The 17,232-nt window shown below is 43.1% G+C and overlaps 1 protein-coding gene across 5 annotated transcripts in view; it reads left to right on the top strand.

The window, feature by feature from the left end:
* Nucleotides 1-1,939: 1,939 nt before the first annotated feature.
* The window catches only part of LOC112223609 (rho GTPase-activating protein 44-like), a 78,402-nt gene continuing 63,109 nt past the window's right edge, over nt 1,940-17,232 (top strand). For all 5 annotated transcript variants that reach the window (XM_042305370.1, XM_042305366.1, XM_042305369.1 and 2 more), the window contains exon 1: nt 1,940-2,225. In XM_042305370.1, the coding sequence (XP_042161304.1) occupies nt 2,173-2,225 (53 nt within the window). In that variant the 5' untranslated portion in view covers nt 1,940-2,172. The remainder of the gene's footprint in view (nt 2,226-17,232) is intronic.

The raw sequence follows: 17,232 nt of genomic DNA, 5'->3' as shown, positions 1-17,232 counted from the left end.
TCCAAATCCACAAAGGGAGAGGATGGAAGGTATAGATATACGAGGAGGCCTCCAAATCCACAAAGGGAGAGGATGGAAGGTATTGATATACGAGGAGGCCTCCAAATCCACAAAGGGAGAGGATGGAAGGTATAGATATACGAGGAGGCCTCCAAATCCACAAAGGGAGAGGATGGAAGGTATAGATATACGAGGAGGCCTCCAAATCCACAAAGGGAGAGGATGGAAGGTATAGATATACGAGGAGGCCTCCAAATCCACAAAGGGAGAGGATGGAAGGTATAGATATACGAGGAGGCCTCCAAAGGCCTCCAAATCCACAAAGGGAGAGGATGGAAGGTATAGATATATGAGGAGGCCTCCAAATCCACAAAGGGAGAGGATGGAAGGTATAGATATACGAGGAGGCCTCCAAATCCACAAAGGGAGAGGATGGAAGGTATAGATACAATACACAATACACTGTGATCATCCAAATCAGATCAGATTCAATTAAAACCTCAATTAGAATTTCTAGGTTAAGAAAACACAACATCACTTGTCAATTTAAACATACGTTCTCAGTGTAGTAATGTTTTGAAATATAATGCATGTACTGAGGAAATTCCCAGATATGGTAGCCTAATAATTACTGAATAGCACCCAAAGTTATTTCTTTGATGACAGCATATTCCCTTGGAAATGTTGTATTGGGAACAGAATGTGTTGCTGTAAAAAGCTATCACTGACTTTTGCAGCCAATTGCTAAGCACTAATTATGTCAATTAAATGAAGAAAGAAATATGTGTGTGGTAGAATACTCTGCTTTCATAGCCACAAGATGATGCTGTTTGCCTTACTAAACCACAGAATCAAAGTTTTCCGCTGAGTAGGCCTGCCTAAACTAGTTATACTTATCAGAATACTTTATTATACTATCAACAAACCAAATTGGTCAATGTAGGCCTAAAGGACATTCTAGGGACATGTGCCAGGGTATGTGTGTGACTGACCCTACAGGTATCAAACCAGGTTACTCAGACATTGTCTGATATGGTGTTTCAGATGCATATTTCACCTAACATTGTAAGTAGGTTGCATTGCCCATAATGAAATACAAAATATTTATTTTGCCATTTTGGGTCTGTAAGTAGTGGACCTTGGCCTATACAAACATTAAAATCCCACTCAGTTCTTGTTTTTCAATGTAACTTATAGAGCAGTGGTTTTCAACTAAGTAACGGGGTGGCAGGTAGTCTAGTGGTTAGAGCATTGGGCCAGTAACCGAAAGGTTGCTAGATTAAATCCCTGAGCTGACCAAGTAAAATGATGTCATTCTGCCCCTGAACAATACAGTTAACCCACTGTTCCTAGGCCGTCATTGTAAATAAGAATCTGTTCTTAACTGTCTTGCCTAGTTAAATAAAAAAACATTAAAAAAAACGTGAGTAGCCTTCCGCAGGTGCTCTGCAATTCTTCTTTCAAACATAGTAACAGTTAGTCGTATTATGTGTGTTATTAGTGGTTAATGGTATTATAATCAATGTCAGATGTTTTTTTACAATGCAAATAGGCCTTTAATTTGTTACATTCACTGCTAAAATTGACTAGATATTTTATTTTAATGTTCTGCAACTGGTGGTCCTCAAGAGAACACGGTATCATATCAAACAGTGGTTCCCAACTAGGGGTACTAGGACCCCTGGGGGTACTTGGCCTATCCACATGGGGTACTTGAGAAGACTCATGAGACTATACTGGTAAAATGCACATGAGGAGGAACTTGGGGGTACTCCGGGCAGAGAAAAATTCAGTTGGTGGAACAGTAACCGAGAAAGGTTGGGAACCACTGAAATGCAGCTATGGTCTCGTTGTAGGCTTAACGTTTGGTTGGTAAAACTACATTCCCCATACTGCGCTAGTGCGCAGCTTCGTGTCGTGAGCTGTCACTCGCCCGGGGAGAAATTGGTATAGCATCTCTGAGCAGTGGACTGACTGGGTGACAGGGACCATACAATGCGTTGAAAAGTATCTCACATATACCTCTTTATTAGCGATGCCTTCCTTATAGCTATGGACATTCGGATTGTTAAAGGGTGGACTGTCTCGTTATTCTCGTTGGAGACCCGGACTGTTTGTCAATGAGATATGTGGAGTCGCTCTATCCATCGGTATTAACGCAGAAAATACAAGATGAAGAAGCAATTCAATCGAATGCGACAGCTCGCCAACCAAACAGTGGGCAGGTAAGGACAAATGTATTGAGAAACCCATTCAGTTCTGCAATCTTGTAAGGACTTCGATGTGGCAGAATAGGCTGCCATTATGCTCCATCCGACATTTCGGTCGAAAATGATTGAATTAATCTTATGTGAAGTTACAGCTTTCATATAGCAGATGATCTGTATGCAATACTGCTGGTTTTAGTTTTTCTTTATGCCTAATATGACCGTAATTTATGTAGCCTAACAGTGGTAGCGCGCGCACAATCGGGGAGGGTGAGAAATAATAATGTGACTGCTTGGGTACCATCACCATTCCAAGCTGATGCTGCACTCTTGGACATCGCAAATTATTCTATGCTTTACTGTGATTAAATAGCATAGGCCTGGTGCATAGCCTATGCAATTTAAAGGTCCAATCCAGACAAATCTCATGTTGGCTAACCTATTCGCCAATCAAAGGGGGAGTCTTGATGTAAAAAACAATGTTGCACCGCTACTCCTGGGTAATAAACCCATTTATTCACTACATTAAAGAGTATTATCCACCATATTAAGATAAAATACATCAAAATTGCATTGCATTAGAAAATCATGAAGCCCACAGTCACAGTACACTCCAGTGGTGTCATTAGGCCTGGGCTTCCAGGACTGCAGCCCCGAATGTTTTTGGTCCAGCCCTGAACCTTTTGATGGTATTTTGATGCAGGGGCTGGAACTAAAGTTATTTTCCAATCTTCCATCCTGAACAGAAGCAATATATATATTTTTTCCACTGTTCTGACTAGCAAAATAAAGTTCTGAACTGGTTTAAACCAAAAAAAACTACTTTTTTATATCGTTCATTTCCGTTCCTTTTTAAACCTCTGAAATATACTTTTTATTTTTTTACATTACCTCAACATTACATTATTTCACTAGTCAGTGCGAGTAGAGCAGCTTGTTGTGGAGTGATTAAGCGATTTAATCTGTATAGGAAAGTCGTTAAGAGCAAATCAAATCAAATTTATTTATAAAGCCCTTCGTACATCAGCTGATATCTCAAAGTGCTGTACAGAAACCCAGCCTAAAACCCCAAACAGCAAGCAATGCAGGTGTAGAAGCACGGTGGCTAGGAAAAACTCCCTAGAAAGGCCAAAACCTAGGAAGAAACCTAGAGAGGAACCAGGCTATGTGGGGTGGCTAGTCCTCTTCTGGCTGTGCCGGGTGGAGATTATAACAGAACATGGCCAAGATGTTCAATGTTCATAAATGACCAGCATGGTCCAATAATAATAAGGCAGAACAGTTGAAACTGGAGCAGCAGCACGGCCAGGTGGACTGGGGACAGCAAGGAGTCATCATGTCAGGTAGTCCTGAGGCATGGTCCTAGGGCTCAGGTCCTCCGAGAGAGAGAAAGAAAGAGAGAAAGAGAGAATTAGAGAGAAAATATTTTGTATTTTGGTTTGATTTTGGTTTAATGATAATGAAAGACAAACACACATACCAGTCAGAGTGTAGGGTGCGAGATGCAACTGACATTTTGAGGAGAGAGGATGGAGGAAGCTTGCCTTGAAGTGCTCAGCATCTTGTTATGATATTCATTATCTGAATTAGTCCCACAGAATTATACCTACGGAGGAGTGGCTTCTATGGAGGAACTTTGAATGTCTTTGAACTTCCGAGTTGGTTTAACGTTGGACCAGAGCAAACGTTAGCTAGCTAGCTTGTGTGTGCAGAGCACCACCAGAAGAAAAAAATCTGAGTGACAGAGTGAGGGCTTTGCATAGGCGCTTTGTTGCGATTTTTGTGGGACTGGAAAAAAATGTCCGGAATGTAAAATAGTGTTATTAACCGGTTCCCATGCTTTTATATGGTTCTGTTCCGGAACAGTATAGATCACTTCATTTTCGGTTCGGGTCCTGTTCCTCAAATAATTTAGTTATTTTCTGGTTTTCGGTTCTGTTTCCTTAACCGGTTCCAAACCTTGATTGCAGGCTCTATGTCTGATATGAGTTCCCATAACAGTGCATCACTTACACACTAGACAGTATGCCATAATTCACCATTCATCTACTGAAAACCTTGTCTTTAGCCCAAACCATTGAAAAGATATGATCCATTTTTCCAGAGCTAGGGTTTTTTTTTACCGCAAATTTGCAGGAACCATTTGATAAACAAACCATGTCCTGGGCCCTTTTAAAACTAGGCTACTCATGGACTGCTAATGAACTTATTTGTTCAATAACAAATATGTTTGTTCCGTCGTGTTACCTTATTAGCTAACAACCTGGTAACTGGACAGCTAACAACCTGGTAACATTTCCTCTCCACAGGGAGTGGAACAAAAATAAATACACGTCATTTGCGTAGTGTGTCCCGGGTAGATTTAGGCTATACCATGTTGTCTTCAGGATATTTTCTGTTTTTATTTTAAGTCAGTGGAACCATATCTATTTCTTATGATGGGCTATCATATAATAGGATCATTTGTATGCTTGTCAGAAATGATAGGAGGCTACTGTTATTCCTCATACTTCTTTTATTATTCCACTTCTTCCTAATATTTCAGGTGTAACTGCTTATCTGGTGTTTGGTATTTTATTAGGGTCCCCATTAGCTGTGGCAAAAGCAGCAGTTACTCTTCCTGGGGTCCACACAAAACAGGAAACATGACGTAATACAGAACATCAATAGACAAGAACAGAACGACATCAAATGTAAACATCACACATAGCCTACATATCAGTACATACACACATAATAACTGGGTCAAACAGGGGAGAAGCGTTGTGCCTTGAGGTGTTTCTTTACCTATTTAAAAAAAAAACAGGTTTGCAGTTCACTTGAGCAATCTGAGATAGAAGGGAGTTCCCTGCAAACATGGCTCTATATAATACTGTGTGTTTTCTTGAATTTGTTCTGGATTTGGGGACTGTGTAAAGACCCCTGGCTGCATGTCTGGTGGGGTAAGTGTGTGTGTCAGAGCTTTGTGTAAGTTTACTATGCCATGTACAGTGCCTTGCGAAAGTATTCGGCCCCCTTGAACTTTGCGACCTTTTGCCACATTTCAGGCTTCAAACATAAAGATATAAAACTGTATTTTTTTGTGAAGAATCAACAACAAGTGGGACACAATCATGAAGTGGAACGACATTTATTGGATATTTCAAACTTTTTTAACAAATCAAAAACTGAAAAATTGGACGTGCAAAATTATTCAGATTACAGCTGTAAGTCGCTTGGGGTATGTCTCTATCAGTTTTGCACATCGAGAGACTGAAATTTTTTCCCATTCCTCCTTGCAAAACAGCTCGAGCTCAGTGAGGTTGGATGGAGAGCATTTGTGAACAGCAGTTTTCAGTTCTTTCCACAGATTCTCGATTGGATTCAGGTCTGGACTTTGACTTGGCCATTCTAACACCTGGATATGTTTATTTTTGAACCATTCCATTGTAGATTTTGCTTTATGTTTTGGATCATTGTCTTGTTGGAAGACAAATCTCCGTCCCAGTCTCAGGTCTTTTGCAGACTCCATCAGGTTTTCTTCCAGAATGGTCCTGTATTTGGCTCCATCCATCTTCCCATCAATTTTAACCATCTTCCCTGTCCCTGCTGAAGAAAAGCAGGCCCAAACCATGATGCTGCCACCACCATGTTTGACAGTGGGGATGGTGTGTTCAGGGTGATGAGCTGTGTTGCTTTTACGCCAAACATAACGTTTTGCATTGTTGCCAAAAAGTTCAATTTTGGTTTCATCTGACCAGAGCACCTTCTTCCACATGTTTGGTGTGTCTCCCAGGTGGCTTGTGGCAAACTTTAAACAACACTTTTTATGGATATCTTTAAGAAATGGCTTTCTTCTTGCCACTCTTCCATAAAGGCCAGATTTGTGCAATATACGACTGATTGTTGTCCTATGGACAGAGTCTCCCACCTCAGCTGTAGATCTCTGCAGTTCATCCAGAGTGATCATGGGCCTCTCTGCGCTTTTAACGGACCTCTGAGACTATCACAGTGCAGGTGCATTTATACGGAGACTTGATTACACACAGGTGGATTGTATTTATCATCATTAGTCATTTAGGTCAACATTGGATCATTCAGAGATCCTCACTGAACTTCTGGAGAGAGTTTGCTGCACTGAAAGTAAAGGGGCTGAATAATTTTGCACAGCCAATTTTTCAGTTTTTGATTTGTTAAAAAAGTTTGAAATATCCAATAAATGTCGTTCCACTTCATGATTGTGTCCCACTTGTTGTTGATTCTTCACAAAAAAATACAGTTTTATATCTTTATGTTTGAAGCCTGAAATGTGGCAAAAGGTCGCAAAGTTCAAGGGGGCCGAATACTTTCGCAAGGCACTGTACATGTTGATTTTAAGTAATAAAAACGAGAATAGGCTATATTGAAATGCCTGTTCCCTAAATGATTTTGTCATTTTAGTAGTGTGCACAATCCTTTGGTCAGAGATGGCAAAGGGACTCTCAATAGCTCATAAATGCAAAAGATCATGCCTACTGTATGTACTGTAAGATGACAAGTGTCTACAACTAGTCAGCCTCAACCACCTTTAGATTTGTCTTGAAGGTTTTGTGACGTGTAGAAATGAATTATTATACCATCAACATAAAAACATCCCCCTCTGCAGGGCTCTCTTCAAGCCCTATTTTAAAGGGATGGTTCCTCTACATATTAATTATTATTTTATGTATTTTTTTAGTAATACAATCTTTACATATTCATCTCAAAGTGTACCAGATTGATGCATTTCGCTGTTGAAATTAAAATGTTCTTCTTCCGGGGGAGGATACCCCGGGACCCCCCTATTAGGGTTCCACCTCTGGATTTTGGCTAAGCCCCTGATGGCCTCAAATCCTAGAAACGCCCTTGGTACACTCTTAGAAAAAAAGGTACTATCTGGAACCTAAACAGGTTAGTCATCTGTCCCCGTAGAACCCTTTGAAGAACCCTTTTGGGTTCAACAAAGAACCCTTTCCACAGAGGGTTCCACCTGAAACCAAAAAGTGTTCTATCTGGAACCAAAAAGTGTTCTCCTATGGGTCAGCTGAAGAACCCTTTTGCAACCCTTTTTTCTAAGAGTGTAGACACAGGTTCCATGCCCTGTTCTATATTTGCATGTACTGTATGGACAGAAGGCCTGAATATCATATAGTCTGAACTGGTGTTCTCTCCTAATTTGAATGTTTTTGGGCTCCCGAGTGGCGCAGCGGTCTAAGACATTGCATCTCAGCGCTAGAGGCGTCACTACAGACCCTAGTTCTGTCCCAGGCTGTATCACAACCGGCTGTGATTGAGAGTCTCATAGGGCGGTGCACAATTGGCCCAGTGTGGTCCGGGTTAGGGGAGGGTTTGGCCAGGGTAGGCCGTCATTGTAAAATAAGAATTTGTTCTTAACTGACTTGCCTAGTTAAATAAAGGTTAAATAAATGAAAAAATCTATGAAATACAAAATCTGTGTCTCAGTTACTACGGCAACAGCAGAGCCAAGAGCACTAGTGGTTTTTATGTCAGTGGGGTGAAGGCCACGCATATACTCTGGGGCCAAATTGAACTGTGACAGGGATACAGTAGGAGAGAACGGGAGACCAGAAAAGAGGTGAGATTTTAGCTCCTTTCCCTCAGTAATCTGGTTTTATATTTTTTTCTCTTTCTTTTATTTGTACCACTCAACCTCATACGGTAACTAAAAGTCAAACTCATGTCAACAGTGTGTCTTTGTCGCTTGACTGAAAAGTTTTTTTCTGTCACTGTTGCATAACCCAATGCAGAATCAATGTTGTGTTTGTTTAAACTCAACTCCTTATTCTTCAGGTAATGAAAATTGGCAAACAGAACCTGCAAGTCAGATTAAACACAAAGGCGATGATTTATGCGCCACAACCAGATTAACCTGTTTCAGTTCCCAGGTTCATCTCAATTTGACTCCGATACATCCTTGCGGTGGTATAAGTATGTTACAACCAGTTTGTTTTTCATGCCTGGGTCTGACACGGTGTTAACGGATGACGCTGGCACACACCTACAGGATTTTCTATGTCACACCGTCCATATAGCCTCGCCTGCTGACTTTCCCTTCGGTGAGTCAGTCAGTCGGACAATGATATAGGTGTTCATCAATGCAAAAGCTATTACCTCTCAACAGAGTGGACTTGGCAGGCAGAGGTAATAGGAAACTGTGATGAAAGCAGTTTAATGGCTGGTTATAAGTCATTACTGGAACTCAGGAGGGGTATTGGATCATATCCTCCAACCAGTATCATCAGGGCATTTAGAAAGGATGAGTCACTATTTAAAGCCTTGGGAGGATTCCCTTTTGACCATGGAATGCAATCCGGAGCTAGATTAGATTTGTCTTGCTGCTAGACAGTAGAGTCTTATGTGTGCCTCACGAGAAGCAGAGGAAGTGTTGCTATCTCATTTAGTATCTTCGTAAGAGAGTCGAAGCGTGCATGCTGTACCCCTGCCCTGTGGGTGCAGCCAGGTGGGGTGTGTTTATATCACTGCACGCTTGTGATGGCATCAACGTGTTGTCCGAGCCAGCTGTGTGTGTCTGGGAATGTGTGCATGTGTGTGTGTGCATGTGTGTGTGTGTGTGCATGTGTGTGCATGCATGCATGCACAAGGGTGTGTGTATGTGTGCATGCATGCAGAAGTGTATATGTGTGTGTGTTTGTGTCTGTGTGTTTCCCTGTCTTCCTAGTGAGCTGGCACTGCTGCATGGAGCACTAGCTCACTGAGGCGTAACACCCCAGTAATGAGTTATAACCTGTATCCTAAGAAGTGGAACAGCAGGGGCAATTAGTCATATTTAGAGGGCAGCAGCTCCAGCATGGCTCCTGACTGCTGGGGATCCATGTACGTAAATGGGGATGTCTCTGTGACCTTGGCAGCCGCCGGCACTATACTTGGCTTTCACTTGCTGACTCAGTAGGCTATAGGTAGAACATGTGCTAAAGCAAAGGCCTTTTCAATGATATGTTGTTCTATTTTAGCATGGTGAACATGATAGAAAGGTTTCACCCAGTAACGAGTATTTGCAAACCCTGAACCTCCATTATTAGTCCTGTGTAAGGGTGTGTTATAAAAATGTGTGTCTGTGTGAAAATGTGTGACGGTCTGTCTTGGCTGTGGTGAGGGAGGCAAAGTCATGAAGAGGAGTGTTTTTATCCATCTGGTTGGATCACTATTCTGCTGTTGATTTTGAGCTATCTTCTCAGTCACGGTTTTTGTGTTGATTGGACTTTCTGTGAGAGGTGAGGTCGTGAATAGGGGAAACTGTTATGTTAGCTGGAAGTAGAGGAAAGCTATCTCTTTAGGAAAGGATGATTTCATCTCGAAAACGGGGATTTTTCTTATTTTGCGTCAGTCAAACTGCTGGGTCAGCAAAGGAAGTGAAAGAATGTGGGGACTGATAACATTTTTTAAGGAAATGTTTTCCAGTGAATGGGGATTTTAGAAAATGCGTTCCTTATCCTCAGAAACAGTCTGGGACATTGTTTATTTTTTGTCACTTTATGATTTGTTTAGACTGTCAGACCCTGGAACATTATTTGCCTCCATAAATTTCTGGCCTTACCATTACTGACTGACGGTCATTCTGCCCTGCTATGACTGATGATTAAAGACATTGCATGTTTTTCTCAGGGAAAAAGCCAGGCAGGCTACTAATGTCTTCAATTTCGGGGTATCCATGTTATGCTTTTACTATTTCCCTGTCAAAACTAAGGCAGGGTATGATGTATAGCCTGGTCTGGACTATTTGATTGATGGACGGGGTCGTTCAATGACAAACAACAAACTATACTTGGCTTTTCTCTGGGCCTTGGTCCTGGAAGTTTGAGTGCCACACTGGAGATGGTGAACCCTGTTCAATGCCTTGTGTGAAGATAGGTGACATTACATACCTTGTGGCAGCATGCAGAGTCAGTGACACACATGACAGGGAAGAGAATGATGGGACATGGCTTCCAAACATTGCATGTGGAATCCCCAAGTTGTCTGAGGTCTCATTGAAGACAGATCCAGAGTTTCTCCCTCGAGCTGCTGTACTCACAGTAAGCCTATGTCTCTATGACCTATTTCTCTGAACATTTACTATCAAACCAGTTCATTTCTTACCAGGGGCAACGGTTGTGGTTCATCTCAGAGTTGAGTTTTTCCTCAATGTTGAATCAGCGTTTCCTACATGCTGACACAAGGGCTGGCGTGTAGCACTTGACTGTGTCTGTCAACAGTATAGAATTCCCAAGGAATTCTAAATCCAGTCTGGAATTCCCTGTCAATCCCTGACCTCATATACATCTGCATGGATGTCCCCATGGCCGGCACTTCTGTGTCCTTGTATACAAATGAGAGGCATTGTTTTCTTGACCATCAACCCTCACAACCATTAGCTTCGTCTTGGATTGAAGACCACCGCCACTCAACTGCTGGGTCTTAATGAGAGTATCGTTCTACATGTTTCGGATGAGGAGAAATTGCTCCATAGGGGTGATCCTAGTCAGTTTTTTCATCCTCCCTGATTGCTGGACCATTCAGTTCAAAGACAATGAAACACATTTGTCAAACATTGTACGCGTAGTGGACTTGAATCTACAGTGCAGTGTATTTTCAGATTCTGCATCTAACCCTAGGAAACTCTTTTCCACCTTCTTCACTTTGAAAAGAAGGTTGACGACATCCGCTCCCCATTCACTCAGCCTATTGAGTCCTCTGGTCCCACTCACACAGAACTACCCTGTGCCTTGATCTGTTTCTCCCACCTCTCTCCAGATGAAATCCTGCGACTAGTCCTCTGATCGCCCGACTACCTGACCGCTCGACCACATCCCCTCCTCCCTTCTCCTGACCATCTCTGGAGACCTTCTTCCATTCCTCACTTCCCTCATTAACTCATCCCTGACCACTGGCTGTGTCCCATCTGACTTCAAAATGGCCAGAGTTGCTCCCCTCCTCATGAAACCAACACTTGACTCATCTGACGTCAAAAACTATAGACCTGTCATCCCTTCTTTCTTTTCTTTCCAAAACACTTGAGCGTGTTGTCTCTGATCAACACTCTCGTTACCTCTCTCAGAACGATCTTCTTGACCCTATCCAGTCAGGCTTCAAGACAGGTCACTCACGTGTGTTAAGATTTTGATTGTATGACTTAATTTGCCCTTTTTATATTTTAAAAAAGGCTTCAAGACGGATCACTCTGTGTCACGGAGTGCTGTTATTGTGAAGTGAAAATGTTAAGGAGCAGCAATGGCTGAGCTGCGAAGTGGTAGGCCACAGAAGCTCACAGAATGGAACCGCCGAGTGCTTAAGCATGTAGCGTGTAAAAATCGTCTGTCCTCGGTTACAACACTCACTACTGAGTTCCAAACTGCCTCTGGAAGTAACGTCAGCACAATAACTCTTCATCAGGAGCTTCATGAAATGGGTTTCCATGGCCGAGCAGCCGCACACAAGCCTAAGATCACCATGCGCAATGCCAAGCGTCAGCTGGAGTGGTGTAAAGCTCTGCCATTGGACTCTGGAGCAGTGGAAACACGTTCTCTGGAGTGATGAATCACGTTTTACCATCTGGCAGTCCGACGGACTAATCTGGGTGAACGCTACCTGCCTAAATGCACAGTGCAAAGTTTGGTGGCGGAGGAATAATGGTCTGGAACTGTTTTTCATGGTTCGGGCTAGGCCCCTTAGTTCCAGTGAAGGGAAATCTTAACGCTACAGCATACAATGACATTCTAGACGATTCTGTGCTTCCAACCTTATGGCAACAGCTTGGGGAAGGCCTTTTCCTGTTTTTGCATGACAATGCCAGCGTGCACAAAGCGAGGTCCATACAGAAATGGTTTGTCGAGATCGGTGTGGAAGAACTTGACTGGCCTGCATAAAGTCCTGACCTCAACCCATCGAACACCTTTGGGATGAATTTGAACGCAGACTGTGAGCCAGGCCTAATCGCTTAACATCAGTGCCCGACCTCACTAATGCTCTTGTGGCTGAATGGAAGCAAGTCCCCGCAGCAATGTTCCAACATCTAGTGGAAAGCCTTCGCAGAAGAGTGGAGGCTGTCAGAGTAGGGATGCCTGGAGGCTGTTTTAGCACTAACTGTAAGTTGCTCTGGATAAGAGAGTCTGCTAAATGACAAAAATATAAATGTAAAAATGTATGGTAATTTTCACAACTGGGCTTATGATTTGATTGTCTTTTACTTGGAACATAATCAGTATTGTGTCTCAGCTGCCTAATACAATGAGATTTTTTTTTTTGTGCAAGTCAAAATAAATCATGTAGGTTTGACCGTAATTTGCACTCTACAATATTGTGTTAGCCCTTTGAGCTAAAGTCGAGGCATTAGCTCAGGGGAGCTAACGCAACTCTTAAGGTCTAAAACCAGATGAATTGAGTGCTGTATTGCTACAGGGGTTCAGTAGTGGACCAGTTAATGGGAGCTGACAGGTGTGACATTACCTTTATAGTGTGAAGTGTTGCACCTCACCGAGGTGTTGAGAGGCTTTGAGGCACAGGGGGTGAGAACAACCAACACCATCACCTTCTTCACACTCGATGAGTGTGTGTGTGTTTGTTAATCATGGCGATAGTGTAGTAATAATGACAGATTCCTGCAAGCAATTAGGGCCGGGCACTATCTCTGGGCTACACTGTAATTAGAAGAAAATGAAAGGCGCTAGGAAGCTGCCAGAGGGGGCTGGGAAGAGCTGAACACACACACACCCACACACACACACACCGCGTCTCTCTCCCAATAGCATACACACACACTTTCCATCTCTTTTCTCTCTATGCATCTCTCTCTACTTGCTCCACTCATCCATTTACCTTTCCATGTCTTCTCTTCCTCATTCCCTCCACTTTGTCATGTCACTCTGGCATCACTGCTCTTCCCCTGCAGTCTATCCTTCTGTGGAAGGGAGGGGGGCTCTCCAGATATGGTGGTGCAGAAAATGTGCCTCTGAGAGATGAAACAATCTTGTTTTCTGTGCGTGCCACTGATCATGATCAAACAGGACCTTCTGAATGAATTGGAAGTGGCCCAGTAGTTAGGGGTAGGACCCTGATTTTTTTCCTGGTCAGGAAATGCTCAGGGCCCTACCAGTACCTATAAGCCTCTACTGAAATATCATTGGTTTTAGAGGTTTAGAGGTTTTAGATTTTAGAGTCTCAGTCAAAAGTCATCTGACTGAGACAGATAGATTGTGAGGGCTTCTCAGTATGTTCCTGTGGGACATCATCCGCCCTCTTCTCTCTTTAACCTTGGGAGAATCTCAGTCAGAGACATTGCTGTCTGCAGACAAGTGTTGCTGCAGCCACTGGAGTGTGAGTTGGATCCCCTTAGGACCATGCAGACCATGCAGACGCCACACCCAACCGTTCTCCGCTCTACCCGATGACAGCATCTTCTAGATCAGAGGATAAGAGGTGGACTGGAGGAAGCCTCCTGTCTGGACAGTGTTTTTCTCCTAGCGGTTTGGCCTGTGTTTGTCCACGATGACAGAAATATTAGCTCCAAAATGGCAGCCTTTTTGGTCATTTTGGCTCGTACTTTGATCAGATTACATGTCTCTAGCAGTCAAGGGGCAAGGAAAGTGAGCGTTTGTCAGAACGATGCAGCTGTGTAGCTGTGGGGCGGCAGGGTAACCTAGTGGTTAGAGTGTTGGACTAGTAACCGAAAGGTTGCAAGTTCAAATCCCCAAGCTGACAAGGTACAAATCTGTCGTTCTGCCCCTGAACAGGCAGTTAACCCACTGTTCCTAGGCCGTCATTGAAAATAAGAATTTGTTCTTAACTGACTTGCCTAGTTAAATAAAGGTTAAAAAAATAAAATAAATAAAAATATCCTCAAAGAGTTGTCCAGAGGGCTGGTGCAGGGAGGGGAAGGAACCAATGATGTCGAGTGAGTCAGAGAGGGGGCCAATGGGTATTACAGCATTGTATATTCTTCCATCACCGGGGCAACCCAGGTCATTAAGAGCCAGGTGTTCCCTACTCTGGCAATGCCCATGAGTGGCATCACAACCCGCCACACCTTTCCTGCATGCCCGCCTCACGCCATGCCAAACTCTGTGATTGAATTTCAACATTACAAAAACAGATTGAGATCCCACCTGGCATGAAAACAAACTGACTTTCTCTGTGAACACACTCACTAAAATTACTCTACACACACATAAAACCCCCCGACTCTGAAACATGAGTATTTCGTCAACATGAACGAAAAGACCTGGTCTCAGCTAGACAGGAAATGAGTTGGTTTGAGTATCAATCCCAGGGCTCTAGCTGAGATTTCGGTGTTGTAATGATATACGCTAGGCTAATTGTTGCCTGTTGGGATTGGGAGTATGTATGAATCTCACTCAGTGACCACATCTCCTTTCCAGTACGTTGACGTCTAACTCAGAGTTGTCACATTCTCTACACTGAAGTGTCGACTGCTGCGAGAGCTGTCAGACAAGGTCCCAGAGAAAATACATCACATCATAGTCCTCCTGTCGTCACCACATATAATTGGTTACATTGGCCATTAATCAGGGATGATTAGAGAATTCAGTGAGTAAACATTTCAAAAGCACTGACGGAACCTCTCCTTCCTGTTATGCCACATTTCTATTTTTTTTAATTTCACTAGGCAAGTCAGAACAAATTCTTATTTACAATGGCGGTCTAGGAACAGTGGGTTAACTGCCTTGTTCAGTGGCAGAACAACAGCTTTTTACCTTGTCAGCTGGGGGATGCGATCTAGAAACCTTTCGGTTACTGGCCCAACGCTCTAACCACTGGGCTACCTGCCGCCCCTATTGAGGATTTACCCTAGTGTTTTACCCAAACGGGTCAGACTTTCCTGTTTCCATCTACAGGGGCTGACACCTGTCTCAATGGAAAAGCACCATTAGTGTTTTCACTCTTCTCTGTTATTAGATTAGTCGAAGGTAACCCTTTACATTAAGTTGTTCTTATTGTAATTCAGTAGCATTGTAATTACTATAGTAACAACATATTGTTACAGTAGATAGTAAGGAATGGTCCTTATTCCATTTGTGTAATAACAACAAAAATGCTCAACTCAATACTATGCAATAACAAAGCAGTTACTCATAGAATGAGGTTTTATGAGTAATCACAGTGTCAGTCCTCTTAGTTCTTATTCCATTGTAGTTCATAAACATTATCATAAGCCAATGGCGCTTGCATGGTTAAAGATCTCCTTCTCCACCGCGCTCCCCATCAAGCAGTGTAGCAGTGAGGAATAAAGGACGATGAGGCTGATGGAAGAGAGAGAAGGAAAGAGAGGGACCATCCTCATTATGTTCACATTAGCTCGATGCTCCTCTCAGGGAGAGCTCGAATCATTCCCCACATTCTATAGGGCAACATTTTTCTTCTTTCATGCTCCTTTCCCTCCACATATCCGTCCTCCGAGGCTGTTTTTCATTCGTTGTAATGGTGGCCTTTGGCTGGCACACTACTAACCCTGTGGAGTGACATTGGCTGAGCCTAATCTTCTCAGAGATTGTCCAGTGGGGTTGGCTGCCCAGGTGGATAGTCGTTGGCTTCGTTTTCCTTTTACAGGGCTTTTATATTTGGTGCACCATTGTGACCGAGACAGATTGTGTTGAGACTATTGCATATGGGGGGTTACAGACATTTCTGGGGAGTCACAGATCTCTTGTACAATTGGGTCACCTGTATAAAGGATAAATTAAAGCCTAGATTCAGTCAGATCAATTGTTAAGCCATAATAGCCGACGCCCGCATAGCTCGTGTTTTGGCTGTGTCAGAGGTGTAACTGCGTTCGAGCTGTCAAATCGGTGAGCGGCTGCTCGTATGGTCATTGTCATGAAACCGCTCCCGTCCCACTCGTGTTAGAAGTTCAGAACAAGAAAGTGGAGGCTCCAGATGTAGGATCTTAATTTGACCTATATTGTCACAGCAAATTAATCCTCCAGCAACAGGATTTTAACGTTTTGTGATCGGTGGTTAGGCTATTAGCTGGCCAAAAGTAGGCTACATGAAAAGTGCAATACTGTTAATTATAACCAAGTGTTTTGTGTGGGTTTTCAGTGAATTTATGTAAATCACAAAGCTCATCTGTATTTCCTGCGGCGCAGGAATATTCTCAGCAACAAAAGAGTGATCAAATTGAGATCCTACATCTGTATATAGAAATAATGACACTCAAATGGAAAATCACTAAACAAAATAATGAGGATTTCTATCAATCTAATCTTGGTGTAGATTGCATCACACATTCCAGTGTTCGAATTTGTAAACACGTCTGCAGATGAATTCTAAATGAGACTCCGTGCAGCCAATGGTAATGTCCACTTTAGGTATAATGCCGGGAGCAGCTTGTGGATTTGAAGGCTCTTACCGGCCGTGATTGACAGACAGCGATGCTTCGCCTGTCTTGTGGGTGCTAACAAGCCGACAGCATGCTCGGTAGTGCTAGGTATCAAAGCCAATCCAGTCGGGGCTGGAGGCAATTGTGAGCTTCGATTGGCCCTGTTCACGCTCCTTCGCCCATGCTCGCATCACCTTCCACTGAAAATGAATGGCTTTGTGCGATTTCATAGTGCGAATTCGTCCATAGTCAATATGGGCCGTAACACAATTCCACCTCCGACACTGGTAAAGGGAAAGTCAGTTCAGCTATGGCAAATCTGATTTGAAGATGATGACGATGATGACGAGACCTCATAATTGATTAAATGAAATGTTGGTAATCTAATAATACAAAAAGCCCCCTTTCATTATAGTGTGTGTGTGTGTGTGTGTATGTGTGTGCGTGTGCGTGCGTGCGTGCGTGTGTGTGCATGTGTTAAACATTTCTAAATAACCACTAAGATCATTCCGCCTACCTTTGATTGGAGTTTGCTTTGTGAACTCAGGATGCCAAACCTCCTCTCCTCACCTGCCTGTTAAACTTTAATGGCAAGTCAAACCTCTGGGGCTCAGGTGTCAGTGGAGCTGCCATGCCAACCAAGGAGGGCAGCTTTGGGGTACTGGGTAGGTCGAC

This window comes from Oncorhynchus tshawytscha, linkage group LG24, assembly GCF_018296145.1.
Source record: "Oncorhynchus tshawytscha isolate Ot180627B linkage group LG24, Otsh_v2.0, whole genome shotgun sequence".
Lineage (NCBI taxonomy): Eukaryota > Metazoa > Chordata > Actinopteri > Salmoniformes > Salmonidae > Oncorhynchus > Oncorhynchus tshawytscha.
Note: the sequence above shows the minus strand (reverse complement) of the source record. Positions and strands in the feature narration are given on the sequence as shown.